At 37.3% G+C, this 21,022-nt stretch overlaps 1 protein-coding gene across 1 annotated transcript in view; it reads left to right on the forward strand.

Annotated features, from left to right (window-relative positions):
* The first annotated feature begins 208 nt into the window (after positions 1–208).
* Positions 209–21,022, forward strand: part of LARS1 (leucyl-tRNA synthetase 1) — a 34,713-nt gene continuing 13,899 nt past the window's right edge. Inside the window, exons 1-21 of the mRNA XM_067304930.1 lie at positions 209–242; positions 2,019–2,137; positions 4,930–5,017; positions 5,684–5,764; positions 6,253–6,393; positions 7,499–7,660; positions 8,412–8,524; positions 8,928–8,991; positions 9,532–9,599; positions 9,908–10,133; positions 11,259–11,346; positions 11,449–11,525; positions 12,196–12,249; positions 13,246–13,386; positions 14,087–14,164; positions 15,174–15,259; positions 15,351–15,416; positions 15,509–15,591; positions 16,295–16,433; positions 18,724–18,933; positions 20,337–20,394. Coding sequence (XP_067161031.1) covers positions 237–242; positions 2,019–2,137; positions 4,930–5,017; positions 5,684–5,764; positions 6,253–6,393; positions 7,499–7,660; positions 8,412–8,524; positions 8,928–8,991; positions 9,532–9,599; positions 9,908–10,133; positions 11,259–11,346; positions 11,449–11,525; positions 12,196–12,249; positions 13,246–13,386; positions 14,087–14,164; positions 15,174–15,259; positions 15,351–15,416; positions 15,509–15,591; positions 16,295–16,433; positions 18,724–18,933; positions 20,337–20,394 — 2,148 coding nt within the window. The 5' untranslated portion in view covers positions 209–236. The remainder of the gene's footprint in view (positions 243–2,018; positions 2,138–4,929; positions 5,018–5,683; positions 5,765–6,252; positions 6,394–7,498; positions 7,661–8,411; positions 8,525–8,927; positions 8,992–9,531; positions 9,600–9,907; positions 10,134–11,258; positions 11,347–11,448; positions 11,526–12,195; positions 12,250–13,245; positions 13,387–14,086; positions 14,165–15,173; positions 15,260–15,350; positions 15,417–15,508; positions 15,592–16,294; positions 16,434–18,723; positions 18,934–20,336; positions 20,395–21,022) is intronic.

The raw sequence follows: 21,022 nt of genomic DNA on the forward strand, positions 1-21,022 counted from the left end.
CAGGCCTGGCGCGAGGCCAGAGAACTGCAGCTCCCGTCAGGCCTGGCGTGGGGCCAGAGAACTACAGCTCCCGTCAGGCGCGGGGCGGGGCCAGAGAACTGCAGGTCCCGTCAGGCCTGGCGCGGGGCGGGGCCGAGGAACTGCAGATCCCGTCAGGCCTGGCGCGGGGCGGGGCCTGGAACTACAGCTCCCGTCAGGCCTGGCGCGGCGGCGTGGTGTGGTGGCGGCGGGACAGGATGGCGGTGAGTGTGGTGTGGTTCCTCCGGCCCGGCCCCACCGAGGGGGCGGCCCGGCCCGGCCCATCCTGGCCCCGGCCCCCTGCGGCGGCATGTCGCCGGCAGCTGCAGGAGCGGCCCGGCCCCACCCCAGGCCACCGAGGGGGCGGCCCGGCCCCGGCCCCCCGCGGCGGCGCATCGCCGGCGGGAGCGGCCTGGTCCGGCCCGGCCCGGCCGCTGCCCTCCCCTCCCTTCCCCTCCCTTCTCCGTAGCGGGGCGGTGTCGTTGTCCTGAGCCGCGGGGCTCCCGTGTGAGGCGGCGCAGAGGGGTCGTGCCTTGAGGCTGCCCTTCAGGGAGAGTCCTCCGGGTCTGCTGCGCGGCTGCCCGAGCTGCCTGCCCGGCTGTCCGTCTGCCTGTCCGTCTGTCCGTCTGCTGCCACCTCGAAGCGCGCCCGCAAGGCCACAGTGCGATTAGCAAAGCTGCTCTCTCCCGTCACTGGTTCCAGCTCCCAGCTGGTTCCGTTTCCTCGCAAACACCTCTGCGTTTCCAAGGCTAATAATAATTTCAGTATACTTTCAAGGCTTTCTCCCACGTTTCGTGACATGGTTTTGCAATATAGGGAGTCTTAGGAGCACTGCGAAAGGCTGGCAATATCTTTGAACTAGCCAATGTTTTGAAATTACTTCAGTTAACAGTATTGATAGGCGATATTTCCTAGTAACTTACACTGCTTTATAAACCCCATATTACTTCTTGCAGCTAGTTTTGTCGTTTTTTTATAGGTAGCTTAATAATTATTAAAATGGTGCAGTTGTACTATGGTATATTATGTAGTAGTATAGTTTAAGAGACTGGTGAGAAAGCTTTTACATTGATGAGAACTTTTCATTAAGTTATAGTAGTATCTTTATGGTTTTTCTTTTAAAGGCATTTTGTAGTTTTCAGTAGTAACTTTCTATTTTTATTAAGATTCCTGTTTGCTTATATAAATAAATTAGGAGCAACATCTGTCCCAAACATCTGAGTGCTTTGATCTTGCAAAAAAGTACTCTATGTGTATATCAAGATTTATGACTACAATACCCACAGCATATACATTATTCACGCTTTAGGTATGTTATACAATAAGAGAATAGGAAGAAGGAATATTTAATGTTTAATGGTGGTGTTTAAACACTGATAGGTAAAATATTTAAAGAGTTTTAAATTCTGAAGAACTCTCTTTTCACTTTCTGAACTATAATTAAAGAAGAGTTGTATGCCAGACACTTTTGTTGGCCTGGGAGGTACTGTTCCCACCTAATGGATAGGAAAATCAAGGAACATTACACAAAGTTGATGGAAGAATCGGGAATGAAAAAAAAATTCCATGATTTTTTTTCACATATGGTTTAAACACATTCTTATCTCCCCAACTCAAACATCTTTGAGTTTGTTAGATATTGGTAAGATAATTAGTTTGTTAGTAGGGCATCTTGCATGTTATGTTGGCTAGAATAGAGTCCTTTGCCTTGGAAAGAGGTTATTAGTCCTTTCTTTGTAGATTTTTTTTGATCTGGTTTTGGGTGGCTGATTCTTAAGGATACAAGTGTACACAGACCAGTGGTTGATCATGTTAATGTTACTTTGCTCTGAGATGATGCTACAATGTTATGGGGTTCAGGGAAATGTTTGCAAATATGCTCTACAGTGCTTGTGTTCAGTAACAAAATAAGTTCAGGAGAGGTCTGTCATACATTGTAATACAATTTTGGGTTTTATTAACCCATTCAACCAGACTCCTCTTCTTTCTTTGTTGAACAGGAGCGTAAAGGGACAGCGAAAGTAGATTTCCTGAAGAAAATTGAAAAAGAGATTCAGCAAAAGTGGGACGATGAGCGAGTCTTTGAGATTAATGCTTCAGATAGGCTGAACCAGAAAAGGTATCATTCCTTTTTCACAGGTTTTATCTTCAACTACTTGAAATCTGTTTTGAAGAGATTTTTTTTTTCCGTCAAAACCCAGAAAAAAGTATCCTTTTTTCAAATGAATAGTGTTCTCAGATGAAGCTACTTATGTATGCATTATGTTGGCATTTCCGTAGCTGACAGCATAAAGCACTGGTGTGCATATGCTGGCCAAGTTCCAGTCGGATGAAGAAAGGCTTTCCTCTTATTCCTTAGTAGCATCAATATCCTCTGAGACTTTAAAAATAGGTTGTCTTTTGTGACTTCAACTCTCTGGCATGGAGAATATTTCTCAAGGTGAAGTCTGAGCCCTTACAGCCTGAGAAATTACTGTCTCTCATTTAGAAAGTACTATTTCTGTATCTGAGGCATGGTAAATGAATGAAGGTGTGTACTCACGCTGCTTCACTGAGAAAAGAAAATTGTTTAACAAACCTCTTGAGTCATGATGTAGGCTAACCTGTTTTATTTTGCGTAGAAATGGATGAAGACCAGACCTGTGATATTTACAGCCCTTCAGATGAGGGACTGTAATTTCTTTTAAGTACATGAAATATATTGCAAAAGTTTGACTATCTTGCTAGTGTAAGAATTTCAGTTTGGACTTTTTGTCCTGATCTGTAGCTCCAGTGAATTTAGTCCCAGGGCTGAGTAATATTTAGCGTCCAAAAGAGTCAGACAATTTGAATGCTAAATTAGGAGGTATAACAAAAACACTTGTTAGGTGAGTATGTCTTTTTGCTCAGATTGTAGAAATCCTTTTTGCTTAAAGGAACTGCAGTCTATACTTAAGTGTTCATTATGTTACAGGATGAAATTCAGGACTGTAATTAATGCTTAAAATTTCTAACTAAAAATAAAAGTAGTAGGTTGGCTTTGTTGACACAGTTTTACAATAATTAAAGGGACTAGAATTCCACCACGGATTTTTTTTTTTATGGCTAAAAATTTTTCTGTTTTCTTACCTGAATATCTAATTTCAACTTCCAATCACTGCATTTTGTCATATTTCTACTTCCTTGTTTGAAGTTTCCTCTGCTATCACAATTCTGTGCTGTCTGTAGAGATGCTTGTGGCCTGTGCCTCAACCACCTCTTGTTTTCTGCTGTTTCTGTGTAATAATGCCATCAGTAGGATTCCTTTTGTTAATTTATTTTGTTAAATGAAGCTAAAACACCTCTTTGTTGACATCAGCTCTGAGGGTGAATCTATACTGAGGTTTATCTGTGTCTTTTTCCATTCCCTAGTGGTATTATTTGCTGCTTCTGATCCATTTGAACTGCTGTGAATTCTATCTCTTCTCACCTGTTATTTAATGATCTGTTTTAAATAAGCATGCTACTTTTAATCTATGCAGTTTTTAGTCAGCATAACATTCTGTTCTGACTGCAGCTTTTTGGCCTTCTAGTAAAATATTCTTAAGCTGCTCTATGTATTGCAGAGGTGGCTTCTTCACTGTTTGTTTAAATTTTCTCCCAGCTGGTTGGTTTCATAATTGTTTTCAGCTTCGTGAAACCGATCCTTCTAAAATACCGGGTACATCTGGCTCTGGCTTGAACTGTTCTCTTTTCACATGACAGATACAGTCTGCTCTTTTGTCTAAGCAGCTACCAAATTTTAATTTTACATTCAATCTCCCTATTTGTCAAGATTAAATTCTCTTGTGGTAGGTGCAGTACTTGAGTTAATTGAGAAGAAACCTCTCAGTTACCTTGGTCACGGCACACTCAGGACTATCAACGTTGTAACAAACAGAATGAGTTGTGGTCATGATTTTCTGAATGTGAACAGGGTGCTGCTAGGAGGAAGCATATTTTATTGGTAAAAGGAACATACTGGGGGATTAAGAAAGACCGTGTTTAACTCTTGGTTTTGTTTCTACCTCAGAGTAACCTTGGGAAATTTGGTTAGGATGGAACCTCTGGAAATGCTTAGCATGCTTGGGAGCAGAATTACTTTCACAAATCAGTAGGATTGATGCTTCTTATAGTGAAGACAAAGGTTTACTTACGAAACAACATTAGTGGTTTAGGGAGGTCTCTGAGCAAAAAAGCAGTGACCCTGACAATGTGAGGTTTGTTAGTCTGTTACTTGGGAAAGTCAAGGTAAACCAAGATAATGAAAATGTGATATAACAGGTGGCAACCTCTTAAACTGTAATATTTTGTAAGCAGCCAGATGGTTGTGCCTTTATTATACATGTTTACATTTCAGTGGTAGTGTCAGAAGAGTAAAGACAAGGCACAGAATAGAAGTAGAGTGCAAAGGTGGAGGTAGAACTTTCCGATGTCTTAAAGATCTTGAAATTACCTTAGTTGCTTTGAGAGGTCAGGTTACAATAATATGTGTTCAAACTGCTGTGCAACAATATATCCCTATGAAATGAGTAATTACTTTCGGTGTGTCACTAGAACAGCTGAATTCAGGCAGTGGGAGATTAAACAAATTAATTCATTAAGCCTTTGCAGAAATTAACTTACAGAATCAGGATTAGAACTTCGTATCTTTTTGGAAGATGTTGCGTGTATTTCAAAGTTTCTTTTGTGATGTCAGTCCTTTTTTTTTTTTTTTCTGTTTTTTTCTTTAAATCAGTAAAAACCTGTTAGTATAACAGCTGCTTAATACTAAAGACTGATGTTGTTTGTGGGGAAAATATTATTTTAATGTCACTGTGAGCTGATAATAGCTGAACATATCAGTTAAGTGATTTAATTAAACATATTCTAATTACAGTAGATGTTTTAATTCTCCTTTGAATTTCTTCTCAGCAAAGGAAAGTACTTTGTCACCTTTCCATATCCCTACATGAATGGCCGCCTTCACCTGGGACACACATTTTCTTTATCCAAATGTGAGGTAAAAATTTCCCTTTGCTAATATCTTTTTAACTGCTATTCTAAATCAAATGCTAATTTTGTAGCTAAGTTTTGAACTAACAGAATGCCTTGTTAATTACTTTATAGACTCAATGGCACATACTCCAGTTTTCTTTTTCTCCAGGTTTTCTGTAGAAATATTGGAGGTTGAAAGGAAATGCCACCCATCACAGCCTAGGAGATTAGACTAGAGGTGTTTCCTGCTATGTGCTTTCTTTCAAATTTGCCAAGACTTTAGCAGCTGCTGCCTCTTACTGTTTAGCTGTTAAATGACACAACTTCACAGAGAACCCTACGGTCTCTTTTGTTTGTGAATGCTGTGCTCTGTTACCTGTGTGTTAACAGGTCTTATACTGCTGGGCAAGATTGCACAAAATTTGTTCTCTTTGCACCTATTTTTCTCTATTCAAAACAGCCTTCTGAAAATCAAAAAAGCTTGCACTTATGCAGTGAGGCAGTGGCAAAGCTGGTAATAAAATATAGTTTCACCTTCTGTTCCTTTAATTAGCTTCTAATATGCTGTTCACTGTATTCTTCTGTTTTTAGTGACTTCATCTGAAAAATGAATTTTATTTTTTGAGAAGATTGAGAACTTAGCTTCTTGCCATTCTTGTTTCATGTTTTTCTGTTTTTCCACTTTATATAGTTTGCAGTTGGGTATCAGAGGCTAAAAGGAAAGAGTTGTTTGTTCCCATTTGGTCTGCACTGCACTGGGATGCCTATAAAGGTAAGATGGCTTGAGTTACTGAGTTTTTTGTTTTCTTACTTAGGGCTGCATAAAGCATTGCTTACTCTCTATCCAGAACATCGTGTTAATTTGTTCAAAAATTCATCAAGACCGTGCAATTTAGAATCTGAATTTGTAGTCTTAAAGATGTGAGTTGCAGTTGGACTGTACAGTATGACCTTTTAGAAAATAAAATGCTTTAAAATTAAGTTCACGTAGAGTTTTTTTCTTTCATTTGCAAGACAATTCTCACTATAAACCTCTTCCTGCCATGGCAGGCACTGATGATGATAGAGGATCTCCTAGAACTTAATGTAACCTCCAGAAAAAGTTTAAAATGCTGTAGTGGAATGCAAAGCATTAGCAGTATCTGCATAATTAATATAAAAATTCATATTTGATTATTCTAAAGCAAATCAATCCTTGGCAATTACTTCAATCATAGTTACTGAGAAGTGCTGATAGACTATCAAAAACTCTTTATTTAGGCTTGTGCAGATAAGCTAAAAAGAGAAATGGAATTATATGGCTGCCCACCTGAATTTCCTGATGAAGAGGAAGAGGAGGAGGAAAATACTGTTAAAAAAGAGGAAGAGATTATCATCAAAGACAAAGCAAAAGGCAAAAAGGTAAACTTTTTAAACAAAGTCTTTCTGGATTTGTAGCTGTGCTATTGAAGTTCAAAAGTATGTATTATGGGTCTGTTTCCCTCTCTCACTCTCTCTGGAGAGAAACCAATGATACAAATATTTAGATTGTTCTTCCAGACAGGGTGGGTTTGGGGGAGAGGGGTACATCAACTACATGGTTCCAAAGATACCATTCTAGTGCATGAAAACTTCTTAATGGTGAGCTAGTGTACAGTCAAATAGTTTCCTGAGGGAAAAATCAAATCATCCAGAACAGTACTCTGAACATCTAGCTGTGCAAAGCATTCACAAACTGTAGGAAATAATCCTGCTTTCTCAGCAGGAATGATTAGAAGACCTACTATTCTGATTATTATCTTTTTGAAATATGGCTAGATGTGCTAAGTATAATCATTAAAACTCTTTTGGTTTATCAGATTTTTAAATGAGATTTATGATTCTGGGAGTATCACAAGGCAAAGAAAAGAAACAAATCTGGGAAAACTTTAGAAATATGTTTTTACACTTATTGTTTATGTAAAAGAAATCACATTTAAAAGCAGTAGACTTAGGATTCTGTCTATTCTGCATCAACAGAAAAAGTGATCTTGACTGCTCTTGCAGGTGGTAAATGATTGGTAGAGATGTGAAAGATATTTTTTCCAGCTATTGTCCTTCAAATATGAGCAAAGTACGAGTGGAAAAGACTATTGTTTGATTACAAGGATATAATCCAGCACTGCTCTGTCTTTTCATGGCAAAATACCCATTTATTTGACCAAGACCTCAACTAACTGGTCTTTTTTGCCAGTTCCAGCTATGGCGCACCTTTTCTGCAGATATATTTGGATGGATCTCAGGATCTAGCAGTTGAAAAGCGGATGTTTTAAAGTATGCACCATTGAATATCAGCTAGGCAAAAGTGTAGAGTAGAAACTGAAACTGCCCTCACTGTTAGAGAAAAGCCACTAGAGTATTTTTATTGATTTCTCTTCCTGGAAATAGAAACCACTCTATTAGTAGAGGGAAATTCTCTGGAGCATATAAAATTATTATGAATACGGGAGAATGCACTTTATTTTCTAATCATGATTATCTTTTTTAGAGTAAGGCTGCTGCCAAGACTGGCTCTTCTAAATACCAGTGGGGAATCATGAAGTCTTTGGGTCTTTGTGATGAAGAAGTAGTCGGTTTTTCTGAAGCTGAGCATTGGCTAGATTATTTCCCTCCCCTTGCTGTTCAGGACCTGAAAAGCATGGGACTGAAGGTAACTATAAAAATCTAAAATTTTATTATGCAAGCAACTGTGTTTGCTGTTAATTTTTTAAAATTTCTTATATTTATTATTATTTTTGTTTTAGTATTTTTTCTCTCTGAGAGAAGAGATTGTCTGCACAATAATCAGTGTTTTAGAAATCTTTCCAGTATTTATGATATTATTCATTTAACCTTCTAATAGTCTTGTTTGATCATGAAGTGTTTTCTTTTGTATAGAGATTATATCCTATGCAGTGGTCACAATTCAAAACAAGAATCAAATCAATGAATTGTGCCTTGTACGTCTTGTTTGCATATTAGATATGCTGTTCTGTAGTTAATATTGACGGTAGTTTTATGAGGAGAAGGATGTGATACTGAATATACTTATCCTACTGAAAACAAATTTAGAAATATGCAGACAGATCATGAAGTAAGGCCATGCTGAAATTTAACTTCTGAGTGATTGAAATTTCTACTATGAAATTTCTAAAATCCACATTCAGCAGACAGAGCCTTGAAATTTTTAAAATCTCAGCTCTGAAGGACTATGTGCACACAGACTGTGTGGTTTTTGTGGACTTTTTGTTTTTAAAGCGTGCATCCTTATTATGATGCATATTTGCATTATGCTTTTGGAGAAAAGTTTTTTTTTTTCTTTTTCTAAGTTTAAAAAAAAATATTTTTGCTGATGCGAGGTTCTCTGAATTTCTTTATTGCCTTTTGTTACCAGTAAAAATGGGATTTCTACACATTTTCAGGTGGATTGGAGACGTTCTTTCATTACTACGGATGTTAACCCATATTATGATTCCTTTATCCGCTGGCAATTCCTTACTTTAAGAGAAAGAAATAAGATTAAGTTTGGGAAACGGTAAGCCTGCTGCTCTCCTCTCACAAAGAGTCTATCGTGGATATGAATGAGCTCAGCTTTATGACAGATGGAACCCTATTGCATAGCTCTGGAACTTGCTTATAACTAAAATCCTTTGATTTCAGATGTCCTACTAAACATAGCAACGTAGGGGGTTTGTTGTGTTAGCAGAGTTTGTAAGATTGTTCTTGTTTTTTAGAGTTTTACAATGGATATCAACTCAAAGCAAAGCTAGGCCAATACTGAAAGCTTTTGTAAAAACTTATTATGGACATCAATGGAAACCAATTTAGGCACAAATTGAAAATATCATTTGGAGGTCTCCTTTTGATAAAGATCGTACGTTTCTCCTGGCCTATAGAATACTGTGTTTGCTATTAAATGAAAATGTACCTTTTCCTAGATACACAATTTATTCTCCAAAAGATGGACAGCCTTGCATGGATCATGATAGGCAAACAGGAGAGGTAATATATTTTTAATGGTGATTTTTATGCATTTCTTATGGTTCTTAAATAGTGAATGAAAAAAACAAGTTGTATCCTGGAGCAAATATATTTTGTACATACTGACTTATCTGTTCTCAACTGTCAGTACATGTGAAAATTGAATGTCTATATAGAGAATACTTGTCTTGAACTATGGATAGTGTTTCTCATTGCAGCTGTTTTCTGTGATTATTTGGCAATTTGTGCAATCAGCTTCACTACATCGTGTGATTCTTTATCTGTTGAAACAAAACAAATAAGCTCTTACTAACTTCCATGGTGCTGAGGTCGTGGCTGTTATGAGTAAATTTTTGGACAGAGGAATTAAGTAGAATCTATGTCTCAAGTTTGTGTTCTACTAATCAGCTGTTAGTATCAATGGAAATACGATTTACTTTAAAGAAAGCTTCTATACCTTAAGTTGCGTTTGGGTTAGGTTACTACAGAATAGAATTTATTTTCTTTACTGCCTCAGTCAACTTCATACATTGATTGTTGCCTTGTGTATGTGAATTGTAGGGTGTTGGACCACAAGAATATACTCTATTAAAAATGAAGGTGCTAGATCCTTATCCTGCAAAATTAAGGTAGGTCTTGAATTCATAATGGCAGATAGGTTTTATTTTTAAGGCCAGAAGTGACTATTAAATTAACAGTTTATTTTGCCTGATGCAGAATGTAAATTTCATTCTGTTATTTCTGTCATTTCAAAGACCTGGTATGGAACTCCATTTTGGAGTTAAATACAAAAACAGAGAGGGGAAAAAAAAAAACCCAAAGAGTGCAATGATCACTTCATCCGTTGTGTAGTTCACGTTAGCTTAAAAAACCATGTTCTGTATTACCCTGAGTGTTTTTATTTTGGTGACTTATAAAATACTTTTTTCCCCTCCAGTGGCCTAAGAGGAAAAAATATCTTTTTGGTGGCTGCTACTGTCAGACCAGAGACCGTGTTTGGACAGACTAACTGCTGGGTTCGACCAGATATGAAGTACATTGGCTTTGAAACTCAGAGTGGGGATATTTTTATCTGTACTCAAAGAGCTGCCAGGAACATGTCTTACCAGGGCTTTACAAAAGATAATGGAGTTGTACCTGTTGTCAAGGAGCTGATGGGAGAAGTAAGCATCTTGCAGCTTGCTGGCCAAGTTTATCTATTTCTCTAAAGCTAATACTTACAAAGGTGATGGTAAAATTCTACTTAAAAGTAAAGAAAACATAGGTACTAGGAAAAAATTTGGGGAGTGTTAAGTGACCAAATAAAGCAAGCAAAAAAAAAACTTCCTTAGCAGCTAAGCTGCAATTACTTCTGGGAGATTAAACAAGTTCACTAACCTGTACATAAATGCATTACTATTGCCTTAGCTTTACCTGATGAATGAATGGTTTAAATAACGTTATTTTTGCATGCTGGGAATGGTGACTTCTTTTCTCTACAGGGAATGGAAAGGGGAAAATAAAGTAGTAGCTAGAAAGTGTTGCATGAAAAAGTGTTTTTTTATGATGAAATTCCTGGCACATCTCTATGTGAATGCAGCATTTCTTTGCATAACGTTTGAATGTTAGTGTTTTTGGTATTTAGTATCCTTAACTTCCTGTGCTCTGAATAACAATGTAATTAGTATCATTTGTTCATCCTGATACGGATGCTGTTTACACCATTCGATCTCCATTCACTTAAACTTGTCTTTATTGGTCCTGCTTTCTATAAAGTAGAAAATAGTATACTCTGTTTCTTCATTAGTAGCGATGACACAAATCCAGGCAAATTACAGGAATAGCACGACTGTAACATCTAGACTACCTTTTCTCAGTGCATAAATGATCTTGAAAATAGGCTTTTCCTGAGTTTTGTTTGATCTGGCCTTTAAATCTGGCTAGCTAATTCATTCCTGTCTTAATGCTGATGGGCTTCAAATATTTGAAGGCAAACTGTTTCCCTGCTTATTATCTTTTTCCAGTTCTACACTTCCTGCTTTTTCAGTAGTTTTGTTTTTCTCAGAATTTCTTTTTGTCTCTTTATCTGGTATTTGATTTTTCTACCAGTAAATAGAATAGTCAATATACTGTCTCAAAACATACACAGATCTTTCTTTCATAAGTGCTTCCTCCTTGTCAAACAATTTTTCTTTATTTGTAATATGTAAAGAATGCCAGCAAACTTAAGAGTATCAGCTATCAGTGTACTCAGCCAGGCTGAAACTGTACAACTTAATCTAATGATAATATTCCTTTGCCTTGCATAGGAGATTCTTGGCGCTGCACTTTCTGCACCCCTAACTGCCTACAAAATTATATATGCTCTTCCCATGCTCACAATTAAAGAAGATAAAGGTAATATTACAGCAGCATCTTGCCTAAGCCTGTTTGCACCCTGTGCATTCAAGACATGTTGACTAATCTTTTTATCTGTTGTACTTTCTTTTCTTTGACAAGGAACTGGAGTGGTAACAAGTGTTCCCTCTGATTCGCCTGATGACTTTGCAGCCCTGAGAGATTTGAAAAAAAAACAGGTCAGTCTTTTATCTGAATTATTTTTGTTCCTGTTTTCTCTCCAGAGCTTGGAGAGACAAGAGTGGATATCCAATGAGTAAGATGAAACTCCCTTTGAAGTTTTGCAGTCTCTAACTTGAAATAAATCTTGTTTAAAAAATAAATGAGGTTAAAATCAGTGGAGCTGGAATAGTTTTTTTTCTTTTCAGACTTCAAGAAGGGTTTTGGACAAGAATCAGGTTACTTCTGCTGCAATTTAACATAGAGAAGTCTACCAGTGAGGTAGAAATGAATGCCTGTTGTGGAAATGACTTCTGTAGATAAGATTAAGACCTCTGTATTCATTTCAAATGAGACTTAAAGTAGCTGTTGCTATTACAACTTCAAAAGTATATCAGAGTCTAAGCAGCTATAACTGGCTATTGAATTTCTTTGTGTCACTCATTTTCAGGGTAGAATGATGATTTATTTTCCCCTCTTAGAAATGTAGAAATTATGACAAAGAATCACCTGGAAATCAGACAGGAGTTAAACTCAGATCTGAGGAATGGTGAGCAGACAGGGAAGCAGTTTGTCTGCTTCATGGTGAAATATTATGTACAAGAAAGTCCCTCTGAATGGATGAAAAAAAGAAAAAAGAAAACTCTTCTACGTTTAATATTGTGGCATGTTTTTTTCTAACTTTCAAAGGCTTTGAGGGTGAAGTATGGCATCAAAGATGAAATGGTCCTGCCATTTGAACCGGTAAGTCCACCGGAATGTGTGCATCTCAGTACACATGGCTTTGTATCAACTGATAAATGTCCTACTTCTTCCAGAATTGCTGTTTTTAAAGTCTTTTCAGCTGAAAGAGCTGAAATGTTTATAGAGCAACCTAATATTGTCATGTTTTATTATAATTGTAAAAGTTGGGATGTTAGGGGATGCTACCAAAATTTGTTGTTCTATGCTATACTTGTGAGATGAAGTGTTAAATTTTGTGGAAATTAATATTTTTTGAGGACATAGTGCATTGTTATACTGGTAACCTTTTGGTTGGTTAAAATGTTCAGTAATAGTCTGGCCTGAAAGGCTGTGTTATCTATTCTCTGCAGAGCTAAAGCCCCTTACTGTTAGTGTGAACTCATGTCTGAATCAGTTTGTTAGCTAAAAAATATAGGTTACAGGTAAAGGCACCCCGATATTCTGTATTGCCCCCCCTTCTGCACACAGACTTCAGTGCTTGGTGTCAGTTTCATGTCAGGAAACAAGTCTGGTTTATTGCTCCCCAGAGTCACACTGAGGACTCCAGGAGCTCTTGACGTGGTGAGTGGAATTGCACTGTTTCTTTGTAAAGTCCTGCCTAACTTGATTAGTAATAGATAAGGTAAAGTTACACACAGCATAGTTCAGAACAGTGGAAGTTCTGACTTTGCACAAACACCTGCTGCTGCTCTCACTAGGATTCCTTGTTTAATATTGTATGCCAAATAGTTTGCCAAACTATTGTGCAACACAGATATTCTCAGGTTACTAGTAATTATTGGTGTGTCTTCCCCTGTTTGTCTCTGGTTCAAGCTTGTATGTCAGCCTGCGGATTGCAAACCAAGAAAAGTATACCTGGCTCTGTTTTGTTCAGTGTATAGTTTTCAGTGAAGTCTATGAAATGAAAGTGAAGTCTATGAAACTACTACTTGTGTAGATTTTATTGCATTCATATAATTTGAAATGGATTTCTGACACTGTTTTGTTAATTCTCAGGTGCCCATCATTGAAATCCCAGGCTATGGCAACCTTTGTGCTCCACTTGTCTGTGATGAGCTCAAAATCCAGAGTCAAAATGACAAAGAGAAACTTGCTGAGGCCAAGGAGAGAATATACCTGAAGGGATTTTATGAGGGAGTAAGTAACAAAAGCGGTTTTGCTGAGTTTTTTTTTTTTTTTTTTTTTTTCTGAGTTTGATTAGGAGTGATAAAGGGAGTGGGGGAGAAGACTGCAAGGAAGGACTGTTGTTTTTTTGTTGTTGTTTGTCTTGTTTTCCTGGTCAATTTTTTGTAAAGACTTCTCTTGCAGTGAGGTTCTGCAATTGGCGGAGAAGTTGTGTGGAACTATAGTAAAAAGATTGGAGAAGTGTTTGACTGTAAATTGAGGCTCATAATCTGGCTTCCTAGAAAGTAGTTGTATTCTGAGGAAATACCAATTTTGTTTCAAGTATTGATTTGAGAATTGATAGGAAATGATAGCAAAATGATATTTTTATCTGATCTCTGCTTGTGTAATGGCTTACTGTCACATATTTCTTAGCATCTCCTTAGTTCTTTGCCTGGGGCATTGATTAGCTGATTTCTCTTAAGCTGCATTAAACTCAAGCAAATTTTGTGAGGCAGCACTTTGCATTTCTGACTAGCTATTTGGGATTCCGAGTGTGTGTGCTGAAAAGTATACAAATTTATTTTGAGTAAAGAAGACTAAGTAAACTTCCTATTTTTTGTATGTCAGAGATTGCACTAATGATTATTTCTTCGTTGGATCTAAAGAGCTATTGCACCCATTTTTTAAATTATTTTTAAAAATAAACTCTCATATGGCCCCTGTTTTACAGGTAATGTTGGTGGATGGGTTCAAAGGACAGAAAGTTCAAGATGTCAAGAAACTTATTCAGAAGATGATGGTGGATAATGTATGTGGTTGTATGCATGCCACTTCTTCTAAATTACCCATTTTGTCTTTTCACAATAGCTTAGTCGCTAAAGAAACCTCAGTTTTTGTTCTGCAGCCCTCTTTATGGTCCTTAGGATAGCTGCAGAGTACAAAATACTGTTAATTCAAGAACACAGGTCTTATTTTAAGTGGAATGAGTACTCTAAGTACTGAGAGATGTATTATTCCCTGCTTCATATCACCAGCTTATCTAGAAGAGAATGTTCTGATGCACTGATTTTCATTCTTGAAATTGTTGTGAAGATACTGAAAGCGTAAGATCTAAATTGCTAGTCTGTTTCAAGGCTACCAATAAAGAATGGCTGACATGTAGACCTTCCAGTTCTGGGGTTCATCATGTGGAGAAGGTAGAGGAGTAAATGAACAGTGATCATGTCATCTCTATATAATAAGATTTTCCTGATAAGGCTGAGAAATGGAAGAGGCTTCAGTTATTTAGTCCATACTTTCTAGTTATTGCAGCATTATTGTGTTCAGATTATAGTATAACACTTCAGTCTCATCCTGTACAGAATATTTGATCTGTGGAGGTAGAGTTAAAGCTAACAATTCTATTCTTGTCTCCCTGCCCCCCCCACCCCCCAAAAAAAGTTTTTCTAGCAGCTGTGACAGTTGTTTTAGGTTAAAAAAAAAAAAAAAGTTATTCACAATAAAACCTAAGAATAGTTTTATTGTGTAGGGGCATAAATAATATTTTGTGCTTCTCCCCTCCTTTTTAAGAATGTCTCCATGCTTGACAATTATGTGAATTAATACCTCTGAGAGGTACACAGTCAAATATTATCCTCATTTTACTGAAGCAGATATTCAGGCAGAGCGTCTGTGTAGTGGTGAAGGCAACGCAGTAAATGTAAGACGGATTAGAATAAAGATGATTTTCAGTAGGATGGGAGGATTTTCAAGACTATGCTTAAATACCTGTATCTTAGCTTTATTGCTCTTTCATGGTATAACTGTATCTGTCTTAGGATGAAGCCATGATTTATATGGAACCTGAGAAACAAGTTATGTCAAGGTCTGCTGATGAATGTGTTGTGGCTCTTTGTGACCAGTGGTGAGTGAAGTAAAGCTGTGGGTATGAAGTTACTGTAAAGTTACATCCTGCTTGTGGATTTCTGTATTCTAATAACTTTTCCTGATTATAGGTATTTAGATTATGGTGAAGTGAATTGGAAGAAGCAGGCGTCAGAGTGCTTGAAACATCTAGAGACGTAAGTTAAAGAAAGCAGATGTAAAGCGGAGTGATGTTTGCTGATGTTCTGAGAGAGCAGAGAAGAGAAACTAATAAATTTATTTCTTACAGGTTTTGTGACGAGACTAGGAGAAATTTTGAAGCTACTTTTGATTGGCTGCAAGAGCATGCATGCTCCAGGACATATGGCCTAGGTAGACAAAACATTCCTTTTCTCACTCAGTGCTTCATGAGCATGATAGTCATTACTTCATATGGAAAGCTCATTAAATGCTACACAAATTGGTCTTTTAAAATCTAAAATCAAAAATGGAATAGTTAAGTGTAGAATAGAGTTATCCAACTGAGATCTTGACCCAACATCCCAGAGAAGACATGCTTTATCTTGATAACTTGTGTGACCAGGGGTTGTTTTATTTCTGTGTTACTGCAGTGGTTTGGTGCAGCATCTCTTCAGCTCTTTGCCTGGGGCATTGATCTGGAAGGGATCCTGACAGAAGAAACTAATACTGCTTCTTGCGTTTCTCCTTCTTAAATACTGACTAGCCTTTATCTTGTGTAGCTTGTAAGATACCAAAACAGACACAGCTTGACATGGGACGACTATTATAATTGCATTATAATTCACAGAAAACAATAATCAGAAGCTGAAATTTGCTGATAGCTGGGTTAAGATGTGGACTACAGAAATAGCAAATATGTTCTCTTGAATAAAACTTTCAAATGCGTAAGTCCATTCAAAAAAGAAAAACTTTTAAAATGTAAGCATTAGTACTTGCATGTGTATACATTCCACTAAAAGTCATAAACTGCTAACATATGCTTGAATATCATGATTGTTGGTCCTGCAAGTAAGGATATTGACTGTATTTGATAACTGGCTTTCATCTTCTCTAGGTACCCGTTTGCCTTGGGATGAGCAGTGGCTGATAGAATCGCTCTCTGACTCGACTATCTACATGGCTTATTACACCGTTGCTCATCTGTTACAGGGAGGTGACCTGAGGGGCCAAGGAGAATCTCCCCTAGGCATCAGGTAAGGAGAGTGAATTCCTAAGTTTGCTTCTTTAGTTCTGTGTGCTATTCTCGTGGATTGTTCTTGACAAAGACTGGTCAAGCAGGCTGATTCCTTGCTTTTGTGATTAAAAAGCATTATTGCCAAAACTTAACCTGATGTTAGCTAAGTTTATAGCAATATTGCAGGAGAGAAATAAGGTAAGAGAAAGGAGTATGGTGGGTGGAGAGAAGGAAGATCCTTGAGAGCAGAACTGTATGCAAGTAAATCATCTTTTCCAGTACTTGTTTCATTTACCTTGAGATGGTCTTTGCCAGGTGTTTGAGTGATTGGTATCAGTGGCTGCTGAAGTGTCTGAGTAGTGCTTGCTGAGACTGCTTTGCAAATATGAGGAACTACAATAAAGCTCTTTTGTATGCTTACTTCAGAATACAAAGTGGGCAAAATCACCACTTGGTTTCTATCACTGCGTTAAAAGTTGGTAATTGCCTTAGAAGCTTAGACTTGCCTTTCATTCGCAGCTAGTATGTGGAAACAGATAGCCTTTTAGGCTATCTTTTCCAGGACGCTTCAGGGACTTGTGTGCCAAAATACTTCTGAAGTCTACTCTTGACCTTTTGGTTGGAGTGACTGTGAACTTTAGGTGATAGAGCTGCCTCTATCACAGTGAGAAGATATAGTATGGTTTGTCTAGAATTGAAAAAAACACTGCCAGTCTTGCCTTGAATCTTATGCCCTGATTTTGTGTGTTGTCTGAGCTACTTTCTGGAGTAGTTTATACATTGGAATTGGAACTTACCGTATTTGATACCATGACTAATCTGGAAATCTTTCCAAAGTAAAGGTTATTACAAGCAGAATTAATTCTGAAAGACTTGGCAAAGTTTTCTTTTTGGCTCAAGAAACATCTCTAATTATAGAGAGGTTACCTACATACTAGTCATGTCTGGAAACAAACTTTAAAGTGAGGAGCCTGTGCATTGAGTTATAGATTTGATGTAATTAAGTACTTATAAATTACAGTGTACTTTTGACTGAGTAGATAACATATTTCTTTTAGTGTTAGCAAGCACTTTTTACTAAGACTTCTTCTATAGGGTGAGGTAAATAAGGGATTTATGGTGCATCATTTCACTTGCCATTCAGATAAAATATCTTTGGCATCAGACACTTTAGCTAAGTCACAGCACACAATAGTAATTTGTAGCATAGAGCAATAACTACTGGAGCTAAAACATTAAAATAGTGCGTGTAAGACTATATTCTAGACTGATGGTATCTTCTATGTCATTTGAACTAATTGTCTAATTTGTACTGAAAGCACTTTGGATCCAGATTGGTTTTCCTTTCTGTATGGTGTAGGGTAAAGTACCTTAGTAGACATTTTAGAAAATGGTAAATTTCAATTAGAAAATTAATTAATTAATTTGAATTAGTTTGAAATGTGTGCAGGCAGTATTTTGTGGACTCCAGTGAAATTCTTTTAAGAAGCAGAGAATAAATATTTCTGTAGAAATGAGAAGGGTGTGTGGGGTGTGCGTGTGTGGTGTTTTTGTGTGTGCTTTTTTGCTATGCAGGCCAATGGTTAGAGAATGGTGGCTCTAAGTCCCATCTCAAGGGAAGCATCTCACCACAGTGTTGTCTTTCAAATTGTAGATCCTACCTCTAGTGGCTGGTAGAATGTGTCTTACTGAATCCATTCAAAATTAACATTTACCAAAGTATCCCAGCTCTGTATTGGTAAGGTGGGGAAAGAACATAAATTTTACCGTGCGGGAGGTGACCTTGAATTGTACAGCAATTTCTCTTGTACTCCTGCTCTTTCCTCTGCTTTTGTGGAAACCAAAAGGAATGGCTGTATGACCAGTGCAAGGGAAGGCAGAGAAACTTATATACTAGGAATTCGTATGCAGCACTCAATTAAGGTCATAAGTGGTGCTCAGAGGGGGGCATTTGGAAAAGAATTAGTCAGGTTTCCAGGACATTCAAGGTTGTGCTTTAGTTAGTAGTTGCTTTCTCTTTACAGGAGTTCTCATGCTTTATTGGGAAGTATCAAAGGGCTTTTTAAGCAGGGCATGACCTGAGCTAGCATTTCTGACTCCTGGATTTGTTTCTGATTTTTGACTCACTCTTTTGGTCTTGGACAAAGTACCTGTACGTTCTGTCCATGTGCGTTTTACTTATCAAATGGAATATGTTGTGAGAATGCTAAACCATAGTTTAGCTTAAGCTATTTTGTTAATGCAAATGCTGTGGAGTGGAAGAGTAGTTTCTTAGTCTCTCTTGTTGAGGTGTCAGTAATTCTATGCAGGGCACATCAAATGAGCAAAGAAGTTTGGGATTACATCTTCTTCAAGACAGCTCCATTTCCTAAGACAGAGATTCCAAAAGAAACACTGGACAAGCTAAAAGAAGAGTTTGAATTTTGGTATCCTGTGGATCTCAGAGCTTCTGGCAAAGATCTTGTTCCAAATCACCTGTCATACTACCTCTATAATCATGTGGCTATGTGGTCAGAAAGGTAAGTTGGAAGTAATGCAGAACAGGTGTGCAGGAGATAAGGCTGGAGAGTTTGTAATTCTGGTACATTGCCAATGGCTTTTTACAGACTGTCCAACATGCAAAATTAGATTAAAAATATATTCTTTCATATCATAGGTCTGTTACAATTGTCTATACTGGACGCTATTGAAATTGAAGGCTTTTTACCCTTACTCTTCCTGTTTTTCCAGAATCGTTTAAATAATGTAAGATGTGAGGTGCTTACATACAAATTCTGATTTTCTTAAAAGTAAAACTGAAATTTTACTGTGTGATATCTGATTTCTAGGCAATTTGCTGGAAACCTGTTCTACAGACTGGATTTCTAAAGTGTTAGCACAACTCATTTGGCAGTTTCAGTCATAGTTGTAGAGCAAACCTAAGGATTTATGACTTCCTAACTAAACAAAAATTTGCTTGATGTCTTGTTACAGGGTATGTGAAAAACAGTATTGAAACTGCATTGCAGTATCTTTTAGTGATTTGCTCTTCAAAAATGGATAATACTAAGCAACAACATCTAGAACTCAAGCCAAATACAGCTGAAGTTGGAACGTGCATCTTTTGCCACTTTTTTCATTTGTTTTAGTTATCTGTGGAGGCATGAAATGCTGACATTTAGATAGCCAAGTTAAAAAGAAAATATATAAAACTAAAAAAATTTTAACTTCAGCTCTCACTGGTCTATTTTGTAAAAGCAAAAAATGTATTCTGTAAACATCACCTCCTATGGATTTTTTTCCAGTGGGGAATCATATTCCTGCACAGGGGTTTTATGTGAATTTATTATCAGTAAGGTTGCTTTGTTACTTTTTCATGGATCACTTAGAAATAGCATATAGGCATTTCAGTAGACTGTGTAGATTGAAAATCTGTGCCAACCACATGGTGCTCTTAGAGAGATGTAGCTCCTGTGCATGAAGATGATACTATGTTTGAATCTCCTTGAGCCCCTATTTGAGAGTTGTGTAAAACTATATAGAAAAAGCTATATTCTCATGTATAGTAAAGATGGTCATGGGGGATTTGATATCTGCTTATATATGAGACCTAGCTCTACCAAATGCTGTTGGGCCATGCTAATCATGGCTTTTAAATTAAATGTAGCTGAACAGAGAGGGAGATAGGGTAAATGAAATATAATTGTAGGTGGAATGCTCCATGCTTTGCATTTCAGCAATGATAAGCCTCAGCCCTTCTGTTGTAGTTCATCCTCACAGACAACATTAATTTTTAAGACATTCCTCTAGGAACTTTTTTGAAGGATCCACTTAAAAAGTTGTCCATCCCAAACTGGCAAAAATAAATGTTTCCTCTTTTAAAAAAAAAGAATGAATGTAATTATGTTCATTATCAAATGCTTTATATTTTGTCTTCTAACAGAGAAAAGTGGCCAGTAGCTGTGAGAGCAAATGGACATCTCTTTCTCAATTCTGAAAAGGTATAGTGAGTTTTCATGTATGAGATGGTTTTTATGGTTGTCACTATAGCTGCTCACCAGCCAGATTTGGAAAAAAACCTTCTAGGAAGTTAGGAAGAAGAAATAGTGAAAACTTTGGTTCCTTCATCAGTGCCCTCTGTTTTCTCATTCACCAAAGCTAAAGATCTGCCTTTCCTACATTTCTGTCTTAGCATTCTTCTTCTGTATCTTGTATCACTTTATCAGTTAAGTGAAGATTTTGGTGGATTTCTCCTAACTCTCAGGGTAACTTATCTTGTGGAATGAGGCTTTTGGACTAAATTTTGGCTTTAAATTTTACATTGAAATAGATATAATGAGAGGAAAAAGCTTATGTGGATAATTTGCTTATGCATGTGAGCTGTGAAATTGAATGTAAAAGTGCCTGAACCTAGAAATTAGATCTTGGAAACTGTCTAATGTGGAAACGAAACAAAACAAAACAAAAGTCCTTCTTGAAGAATCAATGTAGGATGAGTTAAAAATGCCACTTTTGAAACAGTTTTTAGTTTTCAGAAATTCACTTCAGGTCATTTCTGGGGTGATATTTTGGTACCAATTGTCCCACTTTTCAAAGCCAAATTTGAGGTGGAACCCAAATGATCCAGAA

This window comes from Apteryx mantelli, chromosome 14 (genome assembly GCF_036417845.1).
Source record: "Apteryx mantelli isolate bAptMan1 chromosome 14, bAptMan1.hap1, whole genome shotgun sequence".
Classification (NCBI taxonomy): Eukaryota; Metazoa; Chordata; class Aves; order Apterygiformes; family Apterygidae; genus Apteryx; species Apteryx mantelli.